At 44.1% G+C, this 27,731-nt stretch overlaps 2 protein-coding genes and 1 long non-coding RNA gene across 12 annotated transcripts in view; 1 reads left to right on the top strand and 2 right to left on the bottom strand.

The window, feature by feature from the left end:
* Positions 1-328: 328 nt before the first annotated feature.
* Positions 329-6,422, bottom strand: CCDC17 (coiled-coil domain containing 17). 7 transcript variants are annotated; one of them, XM_033867352.2, is made up of 14 exons: positions 4,837-6,422; positions 4,178-4,385; positions 4,019-4,093; positions 3,695-3,941; positions 3,444-3,606; positions 3,141-3,224; positions 2,934-3,052; positions 2,570-2,686; positions 2,189-2,337; positions 1,988-2,085; positions 1,626-1,844; positions 1,245-1,455; positions 1,067-1,177; positions 329-765 (listed from the first exon to the last, which is right to left on the bottom strand). In XM_033867352.2, exons 1-14 carry the CDS (start codon positions 5,142-5,144, stop codon positions 628-630), a joined length of 2,247 nt encoding a protein of 748 aa, XP_033723243.2. In that variant the 5' UTR covers positions 5,145-6,422; the 3' UTR covers positions 329-627. The 7 variants fall into 7 exon arrangements, 6 of the variants coding, with proteins under 6 accessions (XP_033723243.2, XP_073646508.1, XP_073646511.1 ...); XM_073790407.1 differs by having other exon boundaries at positions 1,626-1,829; XM_073790410.1 differs by having other exon boundaries at positions 3,695-3,917.
* Positions 3,476-27,144, top strand: LOC109550385 (uncharacterized). The gene is made up of 3 exons (XR_002176879.3): positions 3,476-3,614; positions 5,191-5,289; positions 10,587-27,144. It is a non-coding gene; the product is annotated as an uncharacterized lncRNA (long non-coding RNA).
* The window catches only part of GPBP1L1 (GC-rich promoter binding protein 1 like 1), a 57,680-nt gene continuing 36,509 nt past the window's right edge, over positions 6,561-27,731 (bottom strand). For all 4 annotated transcript variants that reach the window (XM_019937893.3, XM_019937894.3, XM_019937892.3 and 1 more), the window contains exons 6-12: positions 20,767-20,839; positions 19,086-19,279; positions 11,202-11,342; positions 10,578-10,736; positions 9,305-9,429; positions 8,308-8,410; positions 6,561-7,455 (exon numbers count right to left, since the gene is read on the bottom strand). In XM_019937893.3, the coding sequence (XP_019793452.1) occupies positions 7,303-7,455; positions 8,308-8,410; positions 9,305-9,429; positions 10,578-10,736; positions 11,202-11,342; positions 19,086-19,279; positions 20,767-20,839 (948 nt within the window). In that variant the 3' untranslated portion in view covers positions 6,561-7,302. The remainder of the gene's footprint in view (positions 7,456-8,307; positions 8,411-9,304; positions 9,430-10,577; positions 10,737-11,201; positions 11,343-19,085; positions 19,280-20,766; positions 20,840-27,731) is intronic.

The following is a 27,731-nucleotide window of genomic DNA, read 5'->3' as shown; positions in this document are numbered from 1 at the left end:
AGTTCTTGACTACCAGGCCTTTGACCTTTGGCTGACACTGGGGTCTGGGGCCACGCCCAATATAACAATTCAGGTTTCACTTGTGACCATCCCCCCTGCCGCCAACTTGGGAGGAACATGACTGGGTTGTCTTTCTGTAAGTATATATGGCTACAGGAGCTCCCTGTTTCATGGTGACCTTGAGAACCTGGAAGGCTTCCTGGGTGATGTCCTGAAGAAGCTTGGATTTGGATGAAGAAGTGGGCGGTAAGACTGGCTTTAGCAAAAAAAAACAGGAATGAGTTCATCAAGTTCCTTTAGCTGAATGAAAGACTGTCTCCAAGTCACCTTTCAGAGAATTTTCTTACATGCCAGGCAATACTGTAAATACCTGACATCTGTTTAATCCTCACATCAATCTTTTTTACAAAAGGATAAGAAAGGCCAAGTACTTGTGGAAGGTGGTAGAGCTGTGATGGGAGCTCATGTTGTGTGTTCACATCTGTATTTGCTTCCAGACCCTCTGTCAGAACATGGAGTAGTAAAGCTGCAGATGGGAGAACAGGCCTCAGTCTAGGCCCCAGTCCTGTGCCTGTGAAGCTACTCATACGCCCATTCTTCTGGACTCAGAAAGCCAGGGGGGGTGGGTCAAAGCTGTGCTGAGGGCGCAAACCCTCCTCTCTGTGCTTGACTCTGCCGCTGGTGGGGGTCTTCAGGAGGAGGGGGGTCAACAAAGCCAGCTGTTGGGGCCAGGGAGCTGGCCTCCAGTGAAGATGAGTTGGGCACCTGTGGAACAAGGAGAAGGTCGATCTTTAGCAAAAGGTTTATGTAGAGGTTAACAGCACAGTTTCTGGCGTCAGACCACCTTAGAGTCAACTGCTTACTGTGAACCAAGTTAACCTTGTGCTCTGATTTTCTTACTTGGTTACACAGTAGTACATACCTAATAGGATATGTGAGGGTCACATGAGTTAATTCACAGAAAACATTTAGTAGTGGGTTGGCACATACATAGTGGTCAACAAATGCTGGTTATTAACCACATCAGCCACACCTGTGGGGGCCCCAGTTATAGTTGGGCCCTCACCAGAGGTGGGTACTGGTACTCGTGGGCACTTGCTGGATTGATCTCTGCCAGTGTCTGTACATCTGCATCTCTTGCATTCACCAGCCGCAGAAAGAGCTCGGCCTGACCTACCTGGGAAGAGGTGAAATGGTACTGCATCTGTACCGTGGAGGACCCAGTCCCCATCCTCCACACTCACCTGGGGAATCCCATTCAGCTGCCCAAAGCTAAGGCTGGGGTCCAGAGGAAGGGTCTGAAGTGGGAGACGCCAGCGACCACTTAGTACCCTCTGATCCCGGTCAAATAGCACCAGCGAGGCCCAGGCTTTTGGCAGTGGTGCTTTAGCCCATGCCAGCCCCTGCCAGGCTTGCAGCTCACAGACCAAGGATACTGATGGTGAAGGTGGTAGTCTAGAGCAACCAAAAACAGGTGTCAGGAGCCAGAAGTGGCTCTGCTCCCTTCCTAGGACTTGGCCCTCAGGGCCAGTGGCCCTGTATACAGATGAGAAAATGTAGCAGAATGAGGGACAAGCCTCAATTGCGGCAAAAAGCACCAACATCATAAATCTCCACCTACTGACCTGGGTATAGGCTGCCTGCTGGCAAGGATGGCACAGTTGCCCATGGGCCCAGGAGCTGGAGGTGGGGGCAAGCAAAGGGCTGGGGGCAACGCTGTGGTCCCTCCTGTATCCTGTCCATCTCGGGCCAAGCCAGTCAATAGTTGCACCCAAATCCAAGAAGCCTCAAGGCCCCGCAGGAAGTCATAGAAAATGACAAGGCCAGCCCTAGGAAACACAGGCCTCAAGCGCACACACACCCAAGTCCTCCTCTCACCCTCCCAACCCCCAGCCAGTCCCCCCACCCTAGCTGGCCCTAGTGGGTCTCCTTAACCAGCAGTGGTGACCAAGTCACAAAGGATGTCAAAGGAGGGAGCAGGCCTCACCCAGGGTCGTAGGGTGCAGGGCCCAGAACGTCAGTTGTGGGCAGGAGGAAGTGTGGATCCAGGCCCATGTTCCTGGTCATGGTTCCAGGAAGCTGCGACTGCAGGGGAAGAGTCAATTCCTCCAGAAAGCCTCCTAGGTGTTCTATGCTCCCCCAACTGCACAGAGCAGAACTGCCCCTGTCCCAACCCCTGGGTCCTCACAGCCTTTTCGGCGCCACCCAAGAATAGGACGCCTGTGGAGTGTGGAAGCAGCGGCAGCGGGGGAGCCACTGGAGGCGGGAGGCTTGGGGGATCTTCCCTTCTTCTCAGGCGTGGGCTGGGATTGGCCACAAGTCTCGGCTCCCTGTGCCCTAGTTGCAGGGGAAGAGTAGGGCGCCCTTGAGCAGGACGCAGCAAGTAACTGGGCTGAGGTACTCCTCCCCCAAGAGCCAAACCCCTACGGACACCTGGAGATTGGCATGGACACAGACTGATTGGGCTCAGACACAGGTCTTATTCCCCGTGCATGGTGCCTCTAACCCCTTCCTCTGAGCCTGGCCTGCTGGGGAGGGCTAGGCGGGGGGGAATTGGGTGCTCACTGACCCCAGGGCACCCGGCCTGCACCCCTCTGCATCTGCAAAGCCAGGATTTCTGCCTCCAGGCGCCGATTTTCAGCCTCCACTGCTAGAAGCTCCTTGAATGCGGCACCTGCCTGTCTTCCTGCGATTGAACAAGTCTGACCTGTCATCTCTGACAGCTGGTGACCAGCTGCTCTGAGCAGCTCTCCAGCCTTAGGATTCTCTGGACAAGGCTGGACTTGTCAGCTAACATTGCAGGCACCCCCGCAAAGACAGGTGTTCTACCTTGGGTTTTTGCTCAAGTGGTTCCCAAGCCAAAGATGTCCTCCCTCATCGCCCTTTTCTCTCCCCAGGGCTAAGGCCCTCCTGGCTGGCCCCCTCATGTTCACCCCTGCGGGTCCGCGACCGCCGAAGCTCCAGAGCTGACGCCTCCACTTGTAACTGCCATATCCAGCCCAGAACGCCGGTGTCCCGGCCCCCGCCTCGAATGTAGGCCTCACGCAGGGCCCTAGGGAGTAGGGGACAAGAAGGCAGAAGCGTTTTTCCAGGACCGATCAGCGCTTTGCCCCGTGCCCGCCTCGGGGCCCGGATCTTACCCGATCTCCGCAGCCAGAGTCCCTGGGTTTGCCTGTAGCACCGGACCACAGAGTTCTGCCTCTCGTAAGGCGTTCAGCCGGGTCCTGGGGTGGAGGACGGCCGGCACGGGGGCGGAATCAAGGACCCAGACCCCGGGCCTCCGGCAGCGCCGCCCCTTCCCGACCTCACTCGCGCGGCCTTCCAGCCGAGTCCGGGTGCATACCTCGCACGTCCAGCCGGGCCAGGCCCCGCCCCCCGCTCCGGCCCCGCCCCCCCGCCAGCCGGTGACTCGGAGCTCCCGGGATCCGGCTCGTCGGCCTCACCCGGGGTTGGCCTGTAGCTGCTGAACGTGCGCCCCTAACTCCTCTAGAGCACCCCGCGTTCGCCCGGCCTCTGCCCGGAGTTCTCGAAGCTCCCGCTCCAGGCTGAATATGCGTGATTTCCCGTCCCGGGTCCAAGCCAAACCTTGGAGGTGCCGGCTCAGTTCTGAGGGGGTAAGAGATCAAATCAGAACGGGTCGGGCGACCTCAAGCCAAGGGGGAGGGTGGGCCCTAGTCCCCCTCTTTTCCCTTACCCTCGCCGCGTCGCTCCAGGGCACAGCTCTGTGCCTTGGTCTCTGCCAAGAGCCTTGCGTGAGTCCGGTGCAGCGCCCGCAGCCGCTCGCCGGGGCTCCCAGCAGTCTCGTAGTTGGGACCCTGAGTCGGTGCCTCTGACCGCCTCCAGGGCCCCTGTGGCCTTCTGGGGACCTCTGTTATGCTGGGTCGCATTTCCTGCAGATACAGCCGCAGCCGCTGCACCTGGAGGTAACAGTAACCCGCAATCTCCATGTTGGGGTAATCTCACCCACGCGTGATCTATAGGTTTGGTGGGGAGGCTCAGTGGGGAAATCCAGGTATACCTCATCTGTTAGCCTCTTCAGAGCCGATTTGCTGGCCTCCTGGTCTGGGAGGCCCTGGTGTTCTTCTGGCACAACCTGGGTACAGGGTGTGGGGTGAGGAATCCTCTGAGAGTTACAGTCACTTCAGTACCATCTCATGGCCATGGAGGAGGCCCTTACCCTGGGTACCCGTGGTTCAGTGGCTATTGGGGGCTGTTCTCCAATTGTCAGCTCCCGGGGCTGACGGCCAATGCAGAAGCGCTGAGTGTGGGTGGCCAGCAGGGCCCAGGAACGGAAAACCATGTCACAGGACCCACAGGGCAGGAGCCCTAGCTCCCCGGAGTGGGAGTCCATGGGATGGGACTCCTTTCCTGATAGCAGCCAAGACCTGCAGAAGACAGAACAGAGGGGCAGGGGAAAGGGAAAGGAGGATGAAATAGCCAAAGGCAGAGAGGAAAGGCCAGGTTTACCGGTTCAAGTTTATGTTTGGAGAGGAGCTAAAGCTCCCTGGGCAACAACCTCAGGTCTGGGCAGGTCTGGAGAGTGAGCGGGCAGGCTTGGTCACCTTAGGGAGGAGCCCCTGGCTTGAAAAAGATGTCATAAAATCTGTTCCACCTCATTGCATGAGTATGGGCAAGTCTCTAACACCACACCTTGGTTTTCTTGCCTATATTAATAAAAGGGAGCAAAGAGCTGCCTCCTAAACTAGCTGAGCCCATATCACATACTCCGTCTTGGTTATTTAATAGCCTCTGGCAGGGAAGTGTCACCTTGTTCGTTCTAGTTTTGCCCAAGTGGATGTAACCCAAGTTAGTGTCATTCTCCATTCCAAGGAATACCTGAGTAAGAGGAGGCATTCTGCCTGGAAACCATGTCTTTCCCGTAGACTAAAAGCTTTTCCTTGGGCTTCCCTGGTGGCGCAGTGGTTGGAGTCCGCCTGCCGATGCAGGGGACATGGGTTCGTGCCCCGGTCCGGGAAGATCCCACATGCCGCGGAGCAGCTGGGCCCGTAAGCCATGGCCGCTGAGCCTGCGCGTCCGGAGCCTGTGCTCCGCAACGGGAGAGGCCACAACAGTGAGAGGCCTGCGTACTGCAAAAAAAAGCTTTTCCTTGCACGGTGCCTCTCTGGAAGTAACATCTTTTGCATAACCAAGTCATACCAAGGCCCCCTAACTCCTAGTTCCTGCCCCTAGGCGCCGCCCTGCCGCCCCCACAAGATAATCAACACAGCTGAAGAATTGAAAGTTCTGGGAGAACACAATGAATCAGAAGAGGGAATCAAATACAGAAAGGTAAACTCTTCACTCAGGACTAGCCAGGGGCCACACAGGCCCCGTTCCTGCTGACCAGATTTCCCTGCCACCCCCACCCAAATATATGAATCCAACAGAGGCGGGAGCTCTGACCTAGCCCCATGTTTCTAAACAAGGCAGGTAGTGGTGCCCCCGCTCCCAGGTATGTAAGGCCAAGCTATGACTAGCAGCAGGTTACAAAGTGTTTCAAAGTATGTAATCTCAATTGTCCAGCTCAATTCCAAGTGGAAAAGAGGTACATTTTTAGAAATTTGTTCTGAGAAAGCTACTAAGTGGCAAAGCCGAAGACCAAACATATAGGATATCTCTATGTCAACCTACTTCTCATTTCCAATTTATAGCTCATTTTATAGTATTTCATTGATCCTACGATGCACACTTTTTCATATTTTAACACTGAAATCAGGATTCACAATTAACGGAGTGTCATAACTGGCAAGTTTTCTTATTAGTACATAAAATGTCTTAAAATAGATATACTCAATGAAATATGATATAGTTCTTTCTGTTCTATCTCAATCACCATTTCCACAGTTCATATGTGCACTGCTTATACTACTAGCAGGAGAAGCCCCTACTAGCAGGAGAGACTACCGTACGTTATGGCACATAAGGTCTCTGCCTTCCTAGCCTTTAGAATCTAGCAATTATGCTGGTTACTCTACCTCTAGTCTCTACCCCTTCTGGAGCCTACACTACAAGTTAGTTTTACCCTTCTAACAAGTGGTCAGGCCTGTTATTCCTTTGCTTGTCTCCCATTAGAGCATGATCTCGGGCCTGTATATCCACTAGGGACCATGTGCTGTAGGGCTGGCTGAAGAGTGCCAGTTTCGGTATCTGTTGTTTAGTTTAACTTCTAATTGTCCATCAGATCTTGGCCTAAGGTTCCATTTTTTATGTAACCCTACTGAGCTGGGTGCTCCTTGCATTCCCAGGGCCTTGCACAATGCCCGGGACACCCTATGTTCTTATTTAGCAGAAAAATTGAGGCACAGACTTCCTTAAAAAATAGGCACACTGGTAAATACATGGGCAGTGAAAAACAGTTTCAGAAAGGAAACTTGGGTTTCTGATTTTATTACTGGTAGTTTATTGCACAGGTTTTTCTGCATCAAAAACATATCTGCTAAAAGGAGAAACAGGTGTGTCTGAATTCAGATTTCCCTCAGACCTCTAAAAGTAGTATTTCCCCTAAAAAAGAATCCACTCATCTAATTTTAAAGAAAATATACTTCTTACACAAGACAATCCAAACTGATGCAAAATATTTATTCCAAGTTAGTTATTTTATGCAGTAGTTTTCCCCCTCAACAGACTTGTGATAACCACATCTTTTAAATCTGTAAATAATGTTATCAAAATAATCTTAATCTTTGAAATCTCACAAAAATGTATATTTTACAATCCACCCTGAATATCAAGGCTGCAAGAATAACACATTTCCTATATCCAAATATTTTACAGCTGTACCCAGAAAGAAAAAAAAAAAGTGAAAAAACCATATATGCTGGGTTAAGGGCTAATGTTACCCGAGCAGCCAGAAATAAAATAAAATATCCAAATTATTAGCATTAATTTAATACAATTATAACTTCAATAGTCACTTTGTCATTGACAATGATTGCTTGAGCACAGGGGTGAGTGCCCCAAGGGCTGGTAGTAGAAGCTGCTGCTGCAGACCAGTGTCTCCTCCTCTCTGCCCTGCCAGCTCCCACCTGTGCATCGCCCCATATATACTGTGTGTATGTGTGTGTGTTTTAAAAATCTTTCCCACCACATGAAGTTCTATTAAGCAGATAACAGGGAAGAACAACAAAAGCTAAACAAGCCAATCGCTCGCTCTCTCTTTGGGATATGATTATTTCCCTTGTGCATGAAGTATTCAACAACAACATAAGAAAAGGAAAAGGAAAAGAATGATTTCTTCTGTATAACCCCTAAATGCACAAGCTGAGTTTACTGGGTCAGATTTAACAGTAAGCATTTATAAGCCTACTTCCAGGCATCGTCATCAGATGTTTCACTGCTACTTGTTTCCGTGTCTGAGTCCTCAAACTCTGCTTTACAAGTGTTTCTCCAAGGGGAGAATAGGCTAGAACTTCGGCTCTGCAAGAAGCCATTCTTCCCAAAGCCATTTCTTCTCAGCTGTGGTTGGCAAGGGAAAGAAAGAAAAAGACAACCGTCAGTAACTACACTGGCCCATGGGACCTGGGAAAGCCCAGGTCTCAATTCAATTCTAGGCAGAATGTAGAGGGGGACCGTTCTAAGAGACTGAAGATTTCTTATAGCAGTGCTTTTCAAACTGTAATGTGCCAATTAATCACCTAAGGATCTCTTTAAAATGCAGACTGATTCAGTATGTCTGGGGTACAGTTTGAGATTTCCTATTTCGACAAGTTCTCAGGTGATGACAATGACAGGGGAACAGAGTTCTGAGTAGCAAAGTCTTTATGTCAACCTATACTTTTCTTTATAGGATTTTAACACTATTGTTATTTATGCTTTAAATATATACCACCTGAACGTAAGTTTCATGAAGTTTGTAGAGACCTGGCAGTGTTTTACTCAGAGAAAGAATGCAGGCATTTGTTGAAGAAATTCAGATAGGCTATTTGGCTTCTTGGCTCTGGCTGGACTACCAGAGGTAAACCACAGAGCTGGAAGCAGAGGGTTAGCCTGCTTAGCCAGACACCAAGGGCTCAGCCCATAACCTCGGGAATACAGCCTTGTGGTTCTGATAAGGAGTTAGAGCTTCCAGGATGAAATAACATACTGCTTTCTGAAATCTGCTAACTACTGACCTGGTTTTTGTGTCCACCACTGGCCTGGGCAGAATGAGATGCTCCTCCATATTTCTACAATGGCAACTTATTAAGTAACTTTTCTTTTTCAAGGTCTTTCTCACACCCTAAACTGGGGCTTCCTAAGGGCAATGATTGTCCTATCTCCTTTCTCTCCTAGTCATTAACTGGTCTCCAGCAAAAGTTTATGACATACCTCCTCTGTCTTCATGTGGAACTCTTTGAGCTCATCCTCTGTGAGGGGAAGGCAATTCTCATCATTTTCAGGATACTCCTGCCATCCCATTGCTTTCAATAACCTGGTAGAGGCAGGTCAGGCAAAAAAAATATACCTTTAAGCATAAGTGAGAAATCCACAACTTTCCAGCCCAGGGGCAATGGTACCCACCTAGATGTTAGAGAAGAAACTTGGGTTTTTCTTTTCTTCCCAGTGGGATAAGCTTTAATTATGACTACTTAGGTGCTTGGAATTAGATGGAGGATCTCCGTAGTTGCTCTTTGGAGAGCATAAGAGCTATAGAGAAGGGACAGTAGAAGTAGCAGTATAGAGTCAAACTATCCCACAGACGAAACAGAAGAAATCTCACTTTGTCTCCTGTGAGCAAATTAGTACATAGCCACATGTACCTAAGTTCTCTTTTAATTTCATGGCACTGTGGACTCCATAACCTTGTGATCTTGTTGACCCCTTTTAAAGTTCCTCTGGACAGGAGCCCCTTTTCAGGAAGGTACTTGGCAGGCCCCATCTGCCATCCAGTTGCCCACACAGCTTGGCTGGCTCTGTGTTCAAGGCCCTCATTTAAAGAACAAGCTCCATTACCTTCGGGCCTCATGAATCCCAAGGCCCCTTAAAGGGGTCTTGTGGTAACTTCTCACTTGGGCCAGGAGGGGCCAAGGGGCCACCACAACAGCACCAGGAAACAGGTCTCATCCCACCCCACCCCTTCCAACTGGAGCCGTAAACTGAGTCTGAAACTAAACTACAAGAATGCCTTGGAGAGGAGGGTGTGAAAACGCTAGCTGAGTCTGTAAAGGAATACCCAGTGGGCAACAGGCCAACCTGCGGCACACAGAGAGAACAAGGTGTGGTGCTGGGGGCACTTCTCTCTGTACGGGACTCTGAAATGTCTTAAGTATGTTGAAACTCCTTGCAGGCCATACACAGCATGCCTTGTGATCTGACCCTCACTTACCTGTGCTCTGCTTCCAAAGAGTGAGAGAGGACCTCCCCTTCGTCTTCTACGGGGAGATCAAGACCATTCTGATGACAGCCTTCCTCTCCATTTTCTTTTGGTTCAGGTGTGCTGTTGTCCTCTGACTGAAATAAGGAAAGGAAGGACATTATTTGGTTTAATACCCCTTTGGGGCAAGATAAGCAATCTAAGAGATTAAGAAGTAAGAACCCAGGAAAATGCTTTCTAGAAGAGGATCTCAGCCAATAGGTTTTTCCCACTTAAAAACGAGAACTTGCTCATCTTGCTAATAAGATTTCCAAAGGATACTAACTGGCTACCATCTTAACTTCAGGTTATGGCAACTGTGGCAGAAGCTACTAGATGCCTATGCAATATCAATTTTCTATTCTTCCTTACTGATTTGGACTAAGGAACCAATGCGCTCAGCTTTTAAAAAGTTCACTTTCCTAGGCTCCCTTGCAGCTAGGAGTGGCTATTTGACAGTTGGCCAATAAAATGTAAGTGGAAATTGCAGGGGTAGCTTTTAAGAAAGCATTTAAAAAAGGGACAGACATCCGTTTTCAGGTTTTTGGCTCTGTCCTTTCCCTAACTAGAATGTGGATGGGAGCACAACTACCCTAGTTCCAAGGCGACCAAAACTTACAAGTTTCCTGATAATACGAATGAGCTGCCATTACCCTCTTGGACAGGGAACTCTAACCTTCCTGTTGCAGGATACCAAAAAGAAACCCTCTTGTTTTACGGTTCTGTTCGTCAGATTTTCTTATATTAGAATTAAATATAATCCTTAAAGGGACTTCCCTGGTGGTCCAGTGGGTAAGACTCTGTGCTCCCAATGCAGGGAGCCCGGGTTCAATCCCTGGTCAGGGAACTAGATCCTGCATGCATGCCACAGCTAAGAAGTCTGCATGCTGCAACTAAGAGTTTGCATGCCATAACTAAGACCTGGAGCAGCCAAAAAAAAAAAAAAAAAAAAAAAAAAATATATATATATATATATGCTTCTATAATTTACCAACTTCAATTCAAGGCTTAAGCAGTGCTGCCCTGTTTAAGAGCACTAAGTCCCAAGGCAGCTATCACTGAAATGAGCCCTAATTTGAAATATGCTGAACAAAGAACTGAACTCGCTTTATCACAGACTGTTACTCCTCCAGACAAATCTCTGTCATTTTAAAAATGTACCACATCTTTCTCGCTTAAGAACAAAAAGCACATGTATAACATAGAAAAACACTTATGTTGCCCCAGAAAAACCCTTTGCTCTTACATCCTCCAGCTTCTCACAGTCTCTGCTCTCTGAGAAGTCTCCATTCCGGTCATCCTTCAGAGTCTTCAGGAACTCGCTCTTCCTGTCAGTAGTTCGGCGGGTCAACTTGGTCAGACGAGAGGAGCTGATCTCAATTGGAGGAGTGGTGCTGGCGGGGCTCTGGGCAAATACCACAAATAGGTTGCTCTTGACAGCAAAGAGTAAGTACTGGGATTCTCTAGGTCACTTCTACAAGGTACTGCTTTCCAGAATCTGGTAGCCTATTTATCACTCTTTTACCAAAAATAAACTATCCTTTTCATTTAAACAGACTTCAGCTCTGCTGAGTTCTTACAGTTAAAACCAGATGGTTTAAATAGCACCTCTCCGATCTTTCTCCAGATGCCAGCATAACGCCAGTCAAACACAGGCCAACCATGGTTTACCAAAGGGCAATGACCCCACCCAGCTACTGCCCATCTTTGGATGCTGATGGGAATCACCAGTAAAAAAAAATGACTTTGAGCTAAGCATAACTACAAAGGAAATGGAGTTAGAGCTGTACACGTCACAACACTTACCTCAGTTTAAGTAAACGGGAAAGGGCAACTTTAGAAAAGGCTGCTTAGCTTTATTCTCACTCACCTCTTTGGGAGAGCTTAAAACTATACCACCAGCCAGTACTACTGGTTTGGTAACAGAGATTGGACTGGTAAAAGCAGACTCCCGGCTAGAGGAAAGGGATCCTGATTTGTGTTCCATTCTGTTAGCTTTCCACGCACTGGGCTACATGGGAAGAGAGAACAAATCAGTCAGAACAGCATGCAGACAGAAGCTCAGCCTGTAAGATCATAAGGAGTGAAATGTTATGTGCAAACATGAATTCCAAGAGTTCACCTGTCTCAACACGATTGGGAGGTATATAACCTTGAAGGAAAAAGGCAGACAGGAACCAGAAAAGCCATGGGATATTAACAGGTATTTCTCAAAAACAGAGCCCTAGTCCAATAAGCCTGGGAGATGCTAGGCTGAATATAGTTCGACAACAGGTTTCTTTTACTGTGCTGTTTCTCAAAGCGCTTAACTATATATGTGAATTGAGAGGCAGATATACTACACAGCATTTTCTAAACTTATTTGACCCCCCCCAAATGTTTTCTTTTATAGTGTGCTGTTTGTTAACCTCTGATGTAATCCTGACAACCCCCCACCCCTGCCTCCAAAGAGCACATCAGAAAAATGATGTTTTCTAGGAACACTGATGGCAGGAGGCTAGTTACAGGCCAGGGAGGGCAATATAAATGGCTGGACAATCCTGGTTTAGTCCAGAGGTCCTTCTTTTGCTTGGTCTTGTGGGGTCTGGACCCATTCTGTCACTCTGGCCCTGACCCCAACTATGATGGCAGCATAGTGTAGATGGAATACTCCATTTTTCCTGAGTCAATCACTCTTGTCTGAGGCACATCAATGGAGTGAGGCTAAAGAAAGTAAAAAAGTCTGTTTTTCCAAAATGAAACAATTAGAACCAAGAGATCTCTAGGACAAAGGAAGGGTCTGAGTGAAAAGGATTTCTTTCTTGTTATTAAAGAAGAAAATATAGGCTAAAGAAAGGAATAAACTTCACAGAGTTATCTACTATGTACCAGATGCTTGATCTATTTTATTTAATTCTTAACCCAATCAGGTATAATTATGTCAAATTTTTACGGAGAATTACACTGACATTAAGAAAGTTATGTAATTTGTCTGAGGTTACTCAACTAGGATACAATATTGTTTTCCACAATGCCTCCAAAAAGAGCATGCCAGCAGATAAAAGAGACAACGACCTAACTGGAATGGAAATTAATTTTTTTCTTGCACTGATGAAAATCTAAAGATGGCTGCTTATTCAGGCTAAATATCAAAGACAATAGTTTCCCAGAGTTGCACAGGGTCACCAGATGCCTTGTCTTTTAATATTGCCACCTCAGGGCACAGAAACAGGTGAGTGTCTGCCACAGTAGTATGATAGTTTTACCAGACAGTGTTACGTGCAACAGGATACTGACATCTCTTTCCAACTTTATTCCAACTTAATTTTCAGTAATTCAAACACTATATTATATAGTGTTTGGTTGCTCACTAGAGAAAACCATTATGCCCTGTACCCCCTTTATTAGAGGAATTATATATGTAGAAATCCACTGAGGTGAGGCACAAACTATTATGTATAAAATAAGCTACAAGGATATATTGTACAACATGAGGAATAATGGAGTATACCCTTTGAAAATTATGAATCACTATATTGTACACCTGTAACTTATATATTGTACATCAACCACACTTCAGTCAATCAATAAAGGAAGGAAAAAAAAGGAATCCACTAAAGTGAATCACGTATCAGCTGCTGTTTTCTTTTTAAAATATCCTCTCCTTTTCTCCTAACTCCAAATCAACCTCAACTCTCCACCTCAAATGATCTTGTCTTCTCCTACTGGACTGACGTCAGAAGATCCGGGGATTCCCTGGTGGCGCAGTGGTTAAGAATCCGCCTGCCAATGCGGGGTACGTGGGTTCGATCCCTGGCCTGGGAAGATCCCACATGCCATGGAGCAACTAAGCCCGTGTGCCACAACTACTGAGCCTGTGCTCTAGAGCCTGTGAGCCACAACTACTGAAGCCAGCGCGCCTAGAGCCTGTGCTCTGCGACAAGAGAAGCCACTGCAATGAGAAGCCCGCGCACCACAAAGAAGAGTAGCCCCTGCCTGTCCCAACTAGAGAAAGCCTACGTGCAGCAATGAAGACCCAATGCAGCCAAAAATAGATTAAAAAATAAAATAGTTATTAAAAAAAAAAATTTCGTCACTGGATCCAAACTCTCCCCAATTCTCTCCTTTGCATCTCAAGTTCCTTTGATAGGTCCCCCTCCCTTTCTACCATTCTACATCCATTTGTTCTCATTCCTTTATGAATTTATCAATTATTTCTCCTTTGTATCTTTAATCTCTTTCTCTCTAGTAAGTTCTTCCATTTTATCTACAAACATGCTAAGCCACCTTACTGAAGCGAAGGGGGAAAAAACAAAGATATATTTTCCCTTTTACTACAATCCTTTTATTTCCAAACTTTTCTGCATAATTCAGTATCTGCTGCCTTTCACTTGTTCATTCTTACTATTTAATTCCCTGCAACACTCAACTCTATCCCCATTTTAATGAAACAGCTCTTTCAATAAATAAGCAAAAATCTTGTCTTCATATTACATTCAATGGTCAGCTTTAAAATATCTTTTTGTAGAAGGAGAGATTACTTGTTACCTATCTTTTCTGAACCTGTCCCTCTTTCCCTTCTCAATTCCCTGATGCTTCATTCTCTTCTCGCCTCCTGAATTCCTTTCAGTGGATGTAGGCATACTCAGTGCTCTTCTACAGCAATCTGTTCCTAGGTGAACTTCATTAGAAAAACTAGTTATTTGTAATTGTTTAATCATTCAAATTGTTAAAATCATGGAGCTAATGTGACCCCTAAACTCTCACCTGAGCTTTTATAAAGACCTCCATCATTTGGCTTTAGTCTTACTTCTCCCCACCACTTCCCAACTACCAGCCATCCACTTGTCTTTTCCCAGACATGGCATGTTTTGCCTCCTTTTTTTATTTTATTTTATTTTATTTTATTTATTTTTGGCTGTGCTGCGTCTTCATTGCTGCGTGTGGTCTTTCTCTAGTTGCAGTGAGCGGCGGCTACTCTTCCGTGCAGTGTGTGGGCTTCTCACTGCGGTGGCTTCTCCTGTTGCAGAGCATGGGCTCTAAGCATGCGAGTTTCAGTAGCTGTGGCACATGCAGGCTCAGTAGTTGTGGCTCGCAGGCTCTAGAGTGCAGGCTCAGTAGTTCTGGCGCACAGGCTTTGTTGCTCTGTGGCATGTGGGATCTTCCTGGACCAGGGCTTGAACCCGTGTCCCCTGCATTGGCAGGCGGATTCTTAACCACTGTGCACCAAGGAAGCCGCCCTCCCCCCGCTTTTTTGGTAACAAAGCGCTCCTCTGCCTGGAATGCCCCACCTACTTCCTCCCTAACAAACTCCAACTGTTTTTTTTTTCTTCTGGCTGCTCTGGGTCTTCGTTGCGGCGTGCAGGCTTCTCTCTAGTTGCTGCGCGTGGGCTTAGTTGCCCTGTGGCATGTGGGATCTTAGTTCCCCGACCATGGATCAAACCCACATCCCCTGCATTGGAAGGCAGATTCCCAACCACTGGACCACCAGGGAAGTCCGTCTCCTACTGTTTTAAAACTACCATTTGTTGACTAGTTTAGGATATGTCAGTACTATATTCCAAGTACTTCGAGTGGCATGAAGTCTGACTCTAAAACCAGAATTCTCATCCTCCTCTCTCCTTTTTATGCTTCAAGATGGGAAGCATTCTGGGGCAGTGGAAAGAGCCCTAGTTGAAGTTAGACAAACCTTGTTTTAGAGTCCCAAACTCCATAATTTTATTAGCAATGTAACCTCATATATTACATAATTTTCTACATCCTAGGATTAAGGTAACTGTTATATGTAAAAGGCCTAGTGAATGTCCTGGAACATAGTAAGATGGCAACGAATGGTAGTTCTCTTTCCTTTGCCACTTCAAAACCCAGTTCAGGGCTTCCCTGGTGGCGCAGTGGTTGAGAGTCCGCCTGCCGATGCAGGGGACACGGGTTCGTGCCCCGGTCTGGGAGGATCCCACGTGCTGCGGAGCGGCTGGGCCCGTGGGCCATGGCCGCTGAGCCTGCGCGTCCGGTGCCTGTGCTCCGCAACGGGAGAGGCCCGCGTACCGCAAAAAAAAAAAAAAAAAAAACCAGTTCAAATATGACCTCATCTGTAAAGGCTCTGAGGACCCTCTCCAGGCAGGGCAGTACAATTATTTTTTATATGTGTCTCTTCACTAGACAGCAACTCTTTGAGATTATTTTTCTGACTCTAGTGGCATATAGCTTTTAAATACACAAATATTCGATGTTTAATAACTGTTGAACGCGTAGAGAAAATGAATGAATGGATAAATCCACACCTGCCTACTAGTTATCTCATCTCTGCCTTCCTCTAACATCTCACATTCAAGGGTCCCAGAACCACTCTCATCAACTTTTCCTGAAAACTCTTTCTCTCTTCTCTAACTTCAGTGAAATGGTTCCAAGTTATCCCAGTTTCCTGGGGATGAATGCTCAGTGTCCTGTTTTCCTCCTCTGATTTGCTTCGCACTGTGTGCCATCACCACCTCCCTTCTCTGCTCACTTGCATCATCCCTGTTCAGGCTTCACTACCTTTTGCAAGGATAGTTAACAGCAGACTTTAGTTTTCTTATTTTCATTCTATCCTCAACTCAGTTCTACACAACAGGGCTAAACTGATCTTAAGCTCTGTGTTATGACTTTTATCCTTGTCACTTCTTCTTCCCCAAAAGACTTCTAAGATCCGTGAGGATATGAGTTTGTCTCACTCATTATTTTTTATTTTTATTTTTTTGCGGTACATGGGCCTCTCACTGTTGTGGCTTCTCCCGTTGCGGAGGACAGGCTCCGGACACACAGGCTCAGCGGCCATGGCTCACGGGCCCAGCCGCTCCGCGGCATGTGGGATCTTCCTGGACCGGGGCTCAAACCCATGTCCCCTGCATCGGTAGGCGGACTCTCAACCACTGAGCCACCAGGGAAGCCCTGTCTCACTCATTATTATACTCTTCTGCTGTTGCCTAACAGAATGCTTGCAGACATTTCACATGAAGTTAACACTTACGAAAACTTTATAAACTCTAAAGGAATGGAACAAACAAAAGGTATGCTGCCATGCTGATAATAATAGCTACCATTTATTACCACTTACAAGTACCTCATTTACTCCTCAAAAAACCCTTAAAAGACAGGCACTACTACCTCCACTTTACATGATGAAATTGAGATTCATAATGTTAGAAACTTGTCCAAGGTTGTATCACAAAGAAGGAGCAAAGTGTCATCTGTCTACTTCAAAGCCCTGCAGTTAATTTCCATGCCACAGTTTCTTTCTTTTTTTTTTTTGCGGCACGCGGGCCTCTCACTGTTGTGGCCTCTCGTGTTGCGGAGCACAGGCTCCGGACGCGCAGGCTCAGTGGCCATGGCTCATGGGCCCAGCCGCTCTGCGGCCTGTGGGATCTTCCTGGACTGGGGCACGAACTCGTGTCCCCTGCATTGGCAGACTCTCAACCACTGAGCCACCAGGGAAGCCCCAGTTTCTTTCTTTATAGGAGTTGCTCTCTTGACTGAATTCATATTCTTTTCCTTCTACATCAGAGGAACAAGTATCCTAAACCCCTTTCAAAAATAATTCCATTTGTCAATCAGTTTATTCCCATTCATTTCTTCTTGGGCCATGATCCTTTAATGACCTTTCAAGTATATTTCAAGTTGTCCCCAGTCACTTCTTCCTACAGATTTTCTTCACCCTTTCACTTAACTTTACCACCACCTATATTCTGTTTCCTTTTACTGTCAAGTCTCAAAGGTGCCACTACTTCCACTTCCACTCACATAATTCCAGAATCCTCTGAAATCTTGTTTTTCAGCCTTACACTACTCTCCTAAAACCTCAACTCAAAGGTCACCAAAAACTTTCCAACTGCTAAGGTCCAAATCCCCTCTGTTATTTCCCTCAACCTATTGGCAGCAATTGACAAGTGCTGACAACGCCAGCTGCCATCTTAAATTCACCCACCCAGAAGTGTGATAGCATACGATTTTTTCTATGTCTGAATTACAATTTCTTAATCCTGTTGACTATGTTGTTATTTTCCTAATATTTATGAAATATTAAGTATTTCCCCAAGTCTTATTGTCCCATTCTTTACTCTTCTTCTATCCTCTTTCCCTCAGAGATCTTATCTACACTGAAAGCTTCATTAACACTAGGATAATGACCCTCAGTCCCGGTATTTTTCCAGTGCTACCAGGTAATCAGAATGGTTCATTCCGTATCCCTCATATATGCCCAGTGTTTTCTATTTTCAGAACATTTTATTTAACCACCTCTTCTAACCTGTAATACTCTCCAGACTTTCCCTGACTATCCAAATCTGGACCATCCTCCAAAGATCTGTTCAAATTAGTTTTTCAGTAAAATTTCCCTTGATGGTCATAGTCTAAGCTGATCCTTGCTCCTCTGAACTGTGTAAATAAAGTGTTTAATTAATTTAGTTATTCCAAATCTGTTTAAGATTTGTTTTTAGAATTTGTTATTTTATTTCATACACAATCACATGACCTTATATTGTTATATCTTGTCATCCCTATTAGACTTTTAGCCCATGGAGGGTGAGGACCAATGTTGTACTTTGTGTTGCTCTTAAGTACCAAACAAGTGCTTGCACACACAGAAAAGTGAATTAATGCTCACTGTTTTTTCTCTCAATAACACAGTAAATTTAATTGTTTCCTTACAGTGGCTGGAATTCATTCAAGCAATTATTGTGTGCTTTTGTGAGGGTGCTAGGGATACAAATATGAAAAAGACCTGAAGCCTTTAAGGAGATTACAACCAAATGAAGAAATAGATGCAATAAATATTGTGATTAGAGACAGAGTGCTATTCAATCAGATACAAGGCTTAATTAGATCTTTAGATGTATGTGATAGAAAAGGATTCAGAGAGTATGACATAAACACGCAGGAAAATCTCCCAGGTAAGAAAACAAAGGGCAGTAAAAGACAGATTAGGCTTAGGCTATATAGAATTATACACACCAGTGCTCATGAGTCTGGACACTGTATTATAACATCAGGGGTTGCTAAGTCATGACCCTTGGGCCAAAACTGGCCTGAGGCCTATTTTTGTATGGCCCATGAGCTAATAATGTTTTTTACATTTTTAAATGGTTGGAAAAAAAAAGAAAAGAAAAAGAATATATTACAAAAAGACCATATGTCATATGTGACCAACAAAGCCTAAAATATCTATCATCTGACCCTTTACAGATAAAGTTTACCAACCCCTGCTATACAGATGGTTTGGAATCACTTAAGGGACTTAATGCAAGGGGATGTGATATATTCAAACTGTTTTAGGATAATCATTCTGGCAGTTCTGTGTAAGATAAAATACAGAGAAATGAGGAAATAGAAGGGTACACTACAACAGTAAATGTGAGATGACAAGGGCATATCATAGAGGAAAAAACTGATGGGGATTTTATATAACTGCTTGGGAGAGGGGAATGAGTAAGAAAGAGGAAGAAAGCAGCAGCCATGATACTCAGCTACGTGACCAGATGAATGTTGGTGTTATTAATGAAAACAGCAAATCAAGAGAAGCAGGTTTACGAGATGAAGCTAATGAGTATGAGAGGCCTACTAAAAATGTAGTTGGCAGCAGAAGAGAGTTTGGAGACAGTAAAATACTATACATAGAACTTAATGGCACCAAATGAATATCTGGTGAGTGACTCAACAGGAAAAAATAAATTTACTAAATTTTTTTCTTATTTATTCTCCCACCTCTGCTGTATAAGGTTCTTACACTGATTCCAAATCATACCTTGGATGGAGGTGGTACAGGCTTAGGAACCAGGTTCTTATAGACACTTGGAACCATGGTTGACAATTTGTTTCCATTTGCATGGTGAGATCCTGGTGAGGTGAATGCAGCAGAGAAGGCAGCAGCAGGATCTTCTTTGGAAACTTTTTTGATGACTAGCATTTTGGAGGGCTGCTTGGCACTAGGTGGGTTTTCTGTGAAATACAATAGTGGAGAGACAAAAGAATGTCAAACCTATTGGTTAACACGAAGCATAGTTCAAACAAAGGCCTCACTTTGTACAAAGAGCTGACAGTTGAGACTAAGTGACAAACATTTCCTGGTATGCACTTAACAGATACTCTCAAAAGTGACACTTACCCAGGAACTGTAGGAAAAAAGGCAACATAAGAAAACACCTGATTCTAAATTCATAATCAACCAAAAAGCCCAAAGATGTTAGGAGTCTTTCAGGGGTACAGCATGTCTCATGCACGGTGTGATCACTCAGGCATAGACCAAACAAGAATATATATCCAAGGATAGCTACTCCTGTCAGCATGAGAACACAGAGAGATGAGGAAACTGGAGAAAGGAGTCTGCTATGGGACCTTCTGATGAGGCAAACTGGAGCAAAGCTATACATTAACAAAGGGGAAATGGAACAGCAATTGCCCTTAATCCTGTAACTCAAGATCCAAACCCAGTATTTAGATACACTAAAGCCTTCCTAATAAGATGCCTGGCTACTGAACATATCTAATGTAGGAACTAGGAGAGTACAATTTGTAAATACCAAAGATCCCAATGCCACAGGATCAGGTTTGGTTTGAAATACACTGATTTTTCTACTAACTTTTTTTTTTTTTTTTTGGTGGTACGCGGGCCTCTCGCTGTTGTGGTCTCTCCCGTTGCGGAGCACAGGCTCCGGACGCGCAGGCTCAGCGGCCAAGGCTCACGGGCCCAGCCGCTCCGCGGCATGTGGGATCTTCCCGGTCCGGGGCACGAACCCATGTCCCCTGCATCGGCAGGCGGACTCTCAACCACTGTGCCACCAGGGAAGCCCTCTACTAACTTTTTATAAGGCTAGTTATTAGGAACATATATATATAAATGTGTGCATTTATAGGTTTCCCCCTGCCCTATACAACAGACATCATTGATAATTGCCAAAAACAAAAACAACACCCCACTCAGCTAACGGAACCTGGTTGAACAAAATGTTCTCTGGGACGTGGTATTATTTAGCCTTTCAAAGAACACTTTAGAAGAGTATTTAGTAATATGAAAGAACGGTTAGAATATAGTTGTCTACCAAATATTAAGGAGACAACTATAATACATTAAAATTCAATTTAATTGTTATAAGCAAATTAGCAACATTAAAAATTACTTCTAAAAAAATTACTTCTTAGGAGCATATTATATTATTCTCCCTTTGCTTAAAATCTGCTTTCAAATTCAGGGCTCTACAAGCTCTCAATTGTCTGTATTCTGACTCTACTACCATTACATCTCAATGGTATTTTGGGGGGCAGAGTAAGAGCTAGGCAGAGTTAGTTACCATGTGCAAATGGATGAGAAGAGAAACCAGAGATAAAGAAACAAATGAATAAAAAAACAGATAAAGAATGTTTTCTCCTCTCCCTGCTAATAAGAAAAATTTAAAGTTGTGCCTTTAAAAATGGCAAAATCTACCTACCCCACACTCCAGAAGGGGTCCCAATAGGTCTGCATGGCTGATTCTGTTTGCCAGCTTCTGGATTCAAAGAAGGCTAGGAAAAAAGGGGTATTAATGGTTGATATAGAAAACTAATCATTTCAGCACTTTTTGCAAAGTAGCATTCACCATGGAACCTATCAAATACTGATAACTATATATCAGCAGCACTCTAACACTGTATTCAGAATTAACAAATAAACAGACGACGTTGAAATGCAAAATCAATCTCAGGCTCTCTTGGCTTTCATTTCCTTTAATATGAGAGGATAAAAAAATTTTTTTTAAATAAACAGAGTAAGTGTGCAAGTTCTCATCTTCCTGTAGGATATGTATGCCAACTAAGGAGGCACAGAAAGCTGAATGAACAAGAAAGTGAATCACTTTTCTCAGATTTAAGGAGCATAATCTGGTCAGTGAAATGTGAGTATTCATAGCATTTCTAATGAGACTGCTTTAGGGCAGAGGCACACCATGTGCTAGGAATACAAAGGCAATTAAGAAGAATCCTTATCCCCACAAGGGTCAGTCTTACTACAAAGATAAACTTGTAGACCAGTAAGTATAATAAAAGGTTATGGGGGGACTTCCCTGGCAGTCCAGTGGTTAAGACCTCACCTTCCAATGCAGGGGGCGCAGGTCTGATCCCTGGTCAGGGAGCTAAGATCCCACATGCCTCACGGCCAAAAAGCCAAAACATAAAACAGAAGCAATATTGTAACAAATTCAATAAAGACTTCAAAAATGGTCCACATCAAAAAAAAAAAAAAAGATTATAGGGACTATGATAAAAATTCACATTAGGGAAGAAGGAGAACTAAGGAAGGAATAGTCAATTCCACTAGAAAGAGAAGTGCTATCAGAAAAGGTTTCATTAGAGGAGACTAAGAAGAATCCTTAATGATGAATTCCAAAGCTGGAAAACGGGTGATTCCAGGAACAGAATGCTGAATGAACACCAAGACAGGAAAAACATGAAAAAGAGATCTGCAAATAGTTCAGCATTAGTGCTAGGGAATGAGAGGGCCTTTCTTTGGGGAAAGAGATGTCTGGCAAAGTAGGTAAGAGCCAGACTGTGGAGTATTTTTAAGGGAGATTGAATTTTATTCTTTAGGGATGGGAATCCATCTCTCATGCAGAGTTAACATGATCCAACCATTAGTTTACAAGTCTGGTAGCAGCTTGAAGGATGTATTTCAGGGCTATAAACAACTAGGAGACTATTAGGAGACCAGTTTCCTAGTACAGGAAAGTATGAAGGCGACAGGAGTAGAGGAAGAGATGATGGGAAGGATCGAGAAGTGTTAAGAGTCACAGACTCAACTTAATAACGAATTGTATGGGGGTGTGAAGATGACACTGGTGCCCAAACCCAAACTTTACAATCTGGTACAGAGTAGGAAAATGGCTTTTCAGCACAAATGACCACGGGACATTAAACAAGAAATAGAAAGAGGCACAGAATCGACTGCAGAGCTTCTGAATCAAAACCTCCAGAAGTGGGGCCCCAGCAGGTGTATATTTTCAACCTGTCAAGAGGAGACCCACTAGCATAGAGCAAGCACAGATACAATCTGAACTATTAATTCAGTATACAAATGGACAAATCAGACAGAATATGGACAGGTAAATACACTCTTCTGGATGGAATAGTAAAGGCAAAAGGAGTCTAGATGAATAAAGTATGACAGAGTAAAAAATCCTTGGCTCACATTTTCTTTGCTTGAGTATTCTAATTGTTACACCATTGACTTGTATTATAAAGCTTTGTTGTCAAATTGTGTCTGATTTTCTTTCTTTTATAAGTGACTTGTTCTTTATGTCTGGATGTCCGAAGGATATTCTTCTTCTAAGTGTTGGCTGTTCTGGCTGTCCTTTCAATTTGTAGTTTCAAGTCTTACTGTATTTCATGAAATTATTCTTGAATTATACTTTTTAGCACCTAAGCTATTCATGTTTGTTATTTTATATTATTATTATATTATTTTTTGCAGGGAAGATCTTTTGGATTTTTTTTTTGCCAAATTTCTGTATCTTTTTTTTTTCAATTCTTAATTTTAATCTATTTGTTTTTTCTTCATTTAAAAAGCTTCCTTTGTCTAATTCTTGAAAAACACTAGTGTTTATTGTCTTGTGCTCCTTCTTATTTAGTCTTCATTTTTCTGAAATCTTTTATTACTTCTTTCCCAAGTTCTAGCACTGTGAAATTTTCTGGTTATGTCATTCTTGTACCATTTGCTTATGGTTCTTATCCGTTTTGTGCACGTCTTACAGGTGTAATTTGCATTGCCTGTAGAAACGTTACTCTGTTCCTTATTCTCTTGATCCTATTATGTTGCTTATTTTTATGTGATCAATTTTTGTGAATGTGGATCAAGATAGCTTTCTAACATCACACTTTATAACTCTCTTCTGTTGTCTTCATGAAGTGCTCAAAAAGATGGCACACTTTCTTTGATGTCCCGGCTCACCTCCTCCTCCCCATGCCTTGTACCTGAACCTTCTCTTCCCTTTGTCTCTACTGTCTCTGTCCCTGCAGCTCAGTCTGGATTCTATTTCCAACAGTTTTGTCCTCAGTGAGGGGCTTTGTTCTGGATGGGAATATTGGCTAGTTAGTATTAAATGTGATAGAACTCTGTGTTGAACTTTATTGCCTCTTGGTTCCAAAGTCATCCTTTCTGCTTGCTCTGTGTAAATGAATCTGGGCACTTTAAAAACTTTCCCTTTGTTAATTTGCTGGCATGTTAATTTTGTCAGTAGAGCTCAAGGAGAGACTTTTGCTTCTTGTTCCTGTGTGCTTACTCAGCAGGTTCCTGCAGCACTCTGCTCCTGCTAAGCCAGGTTCTAAAGTACAAGTGAGCGCTGACTTGAGTGGTTTTGTAGCAGTGACATATCCCATGAACAGTTTTACGAGGTACTCTAGAGGGCAGATTTTCAGCATGTTCCCTGGAGAAGCACCTTAGCAACTGCTCTGCCATTCAGTGAGCCACAGCTAAGCCCTTTCCGATAAGGTTTGGATCTCAATCCTGGGGTGGTGATGGGGCAACAGGGGACTCTTCCTTGGGCACTCTGTCTTAGCCCAAGGGTTAGTGGCTGCTCCTTGTATCTGCCAATTCTTTATAGTTTTTTAGAACTCTATATTCTTTATAAGTTCTTTATATTCTTTAGGGTTCTCTTTACTATTTACTAGCCAATCACTCATTACCCCATCCTGTTACAGTTAATAATTCTTTATATTAACCTTCCTTGTTCGAATTATTGTGTGATTTCTCTCTGCTGATTGGTCCAGTCAGACCCTTTACACCTTATCCCAGAACATCTCTGTATTTACTAGTTTTGGGAATATGGAAAACCACTCCTAATTTCTAGCTGCTCTTCTCAAATGTTCTCTAAGCTTTCTAGAACAATTACTGGCTCTTCTAGAAACCCTAGGGTTGTAAGATGCCCTGTTGCTTCCTTCAATTTCTCCTGCACAACTGCTAACACAATACTAGTCAGGTTTTATAGCTTTTAGTGGTTTGTCTCTATGTTGTGATACTTCACTTTATTTTGGTGTAGATGACATCCATGGATTTTTTGAGTATAATTAAAAAAAAAATCTATCTTCTATCTACCTACCTACCTACTTACCTAATCTATCTTTTATTTGGCTGTGTTGGGTCTTAATTGTGGCACGTGGGATCTTTTGTTGTGGCTCAGAGGCTCTTCGATGCAGTGTGCGGGCTTCTCTCTAGTTGTGGTGTGCGGGCTCCAGAGCACGCGGTCTCTCTAGGTGTGGCGCTCGGGCTTAGTTGCCCTGCAGCATGCGGCATCTTAGTTCCCTGACCAGGGATCGAACTGGCGTCCCCTGCATTGCAAGACTGATTCTTAACCACTGGACCACCAGGGAAGTCCCTGTCCATGGATTTTTTTGGTTCTTCAATCCTAGTTGCTTTGTGTTCTTTCTTAACTTATTCCTTAATTTCAGACTTACACAATAATTGCAAATATAATACAAAGAATTCCTGTATATTGTGCATCTACAGTCTCATGTCAACATTTTACCACATTTTTTCCACAATTCTCTGTAAATATATATTTTTCCTGAACTATCTGCAGGTTGAAGAACTTGAAGGATATTCTCTTACATAATCATAGTACAATTATAAAAATCAGGAAATTAACATTAATAAATACTATTATCTAATCTACAACTCTTATTCAAACTGTAACACTGATACTTTTACAGGAAAACAAAGTTTAAAATCACTGTTTTTCCCTCATCCAGTATCCAGTCTAGGTTTACATGTTGTCTTTAATTGTCCTATCTCTTTAGTCTTCTTTAATCTGGAACTTTTCCCACCATGACCATAACTTTTTTTTTTTTTGCGGTACATGGGCCTCTCACTGTTGTGCTCTCACTCTCCCGTCGCGGAGCACAGGCTCCGGATGCGCAGGCTCCGGATGCGCAGGCTCAGTGCCCATGGCTCATGGGCCCAGCCGCTCCGCGGAATGTGGGATCTTCCCGGACCGGGGCATGAACCCGTGTACCCCGCATCAGCAGGCGGACTCTCAACCACTGTGCCACCACGGAAGCCCCGACCATAACTTTTTAAAAGAGTACTCAGCCTAGTTCTTTTGTAGAATCTTTTAAAATTCTTTTATAGAAACCTCAATTTGAGTTTGTGTGATTTTTCCTCATGGTTAGATTCAGGTTATGAATTTTTGGAGGGCACTCCTCAGTGAATCACATCAGGAGGCTTGTGTTATGTTCGTTCCATGACCGGTGACATAAATCTATTTTTTAATCAAACAACATTTACACACAATGAAATGCACCAAGTATACCATTCCATGAGTTTTGAAAAATACTTATACCCCCCCAAATCTATAAAGATAAAGCTACTTTCTACAACTGGAAAGTTTCCTAATGCCCTTCCCCAATCTCCACTCCACACAGGCAACCACTGTTTTTCTTACCATAGATTATTTGCCTATTCTAGAATGTCATATAAATGGAATCATACAGTATGTACCTTATTGTGTAAAGCTTCACTGAGATTCATCATGTTGTTTTATCAGTCATTCTTTTTTATTACTGCGTAAGTAGCCCATTACATGATTATACCACAATTTTTCTATTCCTGTTTTGATAGACATTTAAATTATTTCCTGGGAATTCCGTGGAGGTCCAGTGGTTAGGACTCTGTGCTTTCACCGCTGAGGGCTTGGGTTCAATCTCTGGTCAGGGAACTAAGATCCCACAAGCCACACAGCACAGCAGCAAAAAAAAAAAAAAAAAAAAAAAAAAAAAAATCCCAGTTTTGTGTTACTATGAATAAAATTACAATAAATGTACACAGATTTTCATTTCTCTTTAGCAAATACCTAGAAATGGAAGTACTGGGTCACAGGGTAAAGTTTATGCTTAGTTTTATAAGAAACTGTCAGACCTTCCTTTTCATAAAATGGTTGTACTACTACACACTCCTGCTAACAATGTATGAGACTTCCACGTGCTCAAAAATGTCACCAAATTTAGTATTTTCAGACTTTTAAATATTAGCTATCCTGGTGGGTGTGCAGCAGTATCTCATAGTGGTCTTAATTTGAATTTCCACATTTCCCTTATGATTAATGACACTGACCATTTTTTTCATGTGCCTACTGGCCATTCATCTATCTTCCTTTGTGAAGCATCTGTTCAAATCTTGTTTATGTTTTTAAAAAAACTGAGTTGTAGGAGTTATTCACATTATGGGAACAGGCCCCTTTTCAAATCTATGTTCTGCAAATATTTTCTCTGAGTCTGTGAAATAAGCAGAAGTTTTAAATTTTGATGAAGCCTGATTTATCAATGTTTTCCCCTTTATGGTTATTGCTCCCTGGGTCCAAAGAAATCTTTTTATTTTTTTTTAACCCCCTATGTGAGAAAGATATTCTCCTAAGTTTTCTTAGTTTCAGGCCTTACATTTAGGTCTGTAATTCATCTCAAATTCATTTTTTTGTATGCTAGGTGGTAGGGGTAGAGAAGATACACACACACACACACACACACACACACACACACACACACACCCCTATATCTATAGATATAGTTCCAGCACAGTTTGTTAAAAACACATTTCTGGGCTTCCCTGGTGGCGCAGTGGTTGAGAGTCTGCCTGCCGATGCAGGGGACATGGGTTTGTGCCCCGGTCAGGGAAGATCCCACATGCCGCGGAGCGGGCTCGCTGAGCCTATGCTCTGCAATGGGAGAGGCCACAACAGTGAGAGGCCCACGTACTGCAAAAACAACAAAAAAAACACATTTCTTTCTGCATGCCTCCCAGAGTGGCCATTTTTAAAAAATAAATAAAAAAAAATAAAAAATATTAAAAACCCTGGACTTCCCTGGTTGGTACAGTGGCTAAGACACCACGCTCCCAACGCAGGGGGCCCAGGTTCGATCCCTGGTCAGGGAACTAGATCCCACATGCCACAACTAAGAGTTCACATACCGCAACTAAAAAGATCGTGCGTGCAGCAACTAAAGATCCCACGCGCCGCAACTAAGACCCGGCAAAGCCAAATAAAAAACAAAAAACAACTCTGTCATGCTAAATGTTTTGCATACATCATTTAACATATATGATCTTTTTTTAAAAAAATTAATTTATTTATTTATCTTTGGCTGTGTTGGGTCTTTGTTGCTGCGCATGGGCTTTCTCTAGTTGTGGCGAGCAGGGGCTACTCTTCATTGCGCTTGTGGGCTTCTCATTTCAGTGGCTTCTCTTGTTGCGGAGCATGGGTTCTAGGCTCACGGGCTTCAGTAGTTGTGGCACACAGGCTTAATAGTTGTGACACATGGGCCTAGTTGCTCCGCGGCATGTGGGATCTTCCCAGACCAGGGATCGAACCTGTGTCCCCCACACTGGCAGGTGGATTCCCAACCACTGCACCACCAGGAAGTCCCAACATATGTGATC

Source organism: Tursiops truncatus, chromosome 1 (genome assembly GCF_011762595.2).
Source record: "Tursiops truncatus isolate mTurTru1 chromosome 1, mTurTru1.mat.Y, whole genome shotgun sequence".
NCBI lineage: Eukaryota > Metazoa > Chordata > Mammalia > Artiodactyla > Delphinidae > Tursiops > Tursiops truncatus.
Note: the sequence above shows the minus strand (reverse complement) of the source record. Positions and strands in the feature narration are given on the sequence as shown.

Bases quoted from the DNA above. Each gene is read 5' to 3' on its own strand.
- CCDC17 (XM_033867352.2), bottom strand. From the start codon at position 5,144: ATGCAAAAGATGTTACTTCCAGAGAGGCACCGTGCAAGGAAAAGCTTT. The intron at 2,687-2,933 runs GTGAACATGAGG...GTTCAATCGCAG, and splicing joins GCGGTCGCGGACCCGCAGGG to GAAGACAGGCAGGTGCCGCA. The intron at 2,338-2,569 runs GTCAGTGAGCAC...CCCTGCAACTAG, and splicing joins TGCAGGCCGGGTGCCCTGGG to GGCACAGGGAGCCGAGACTT.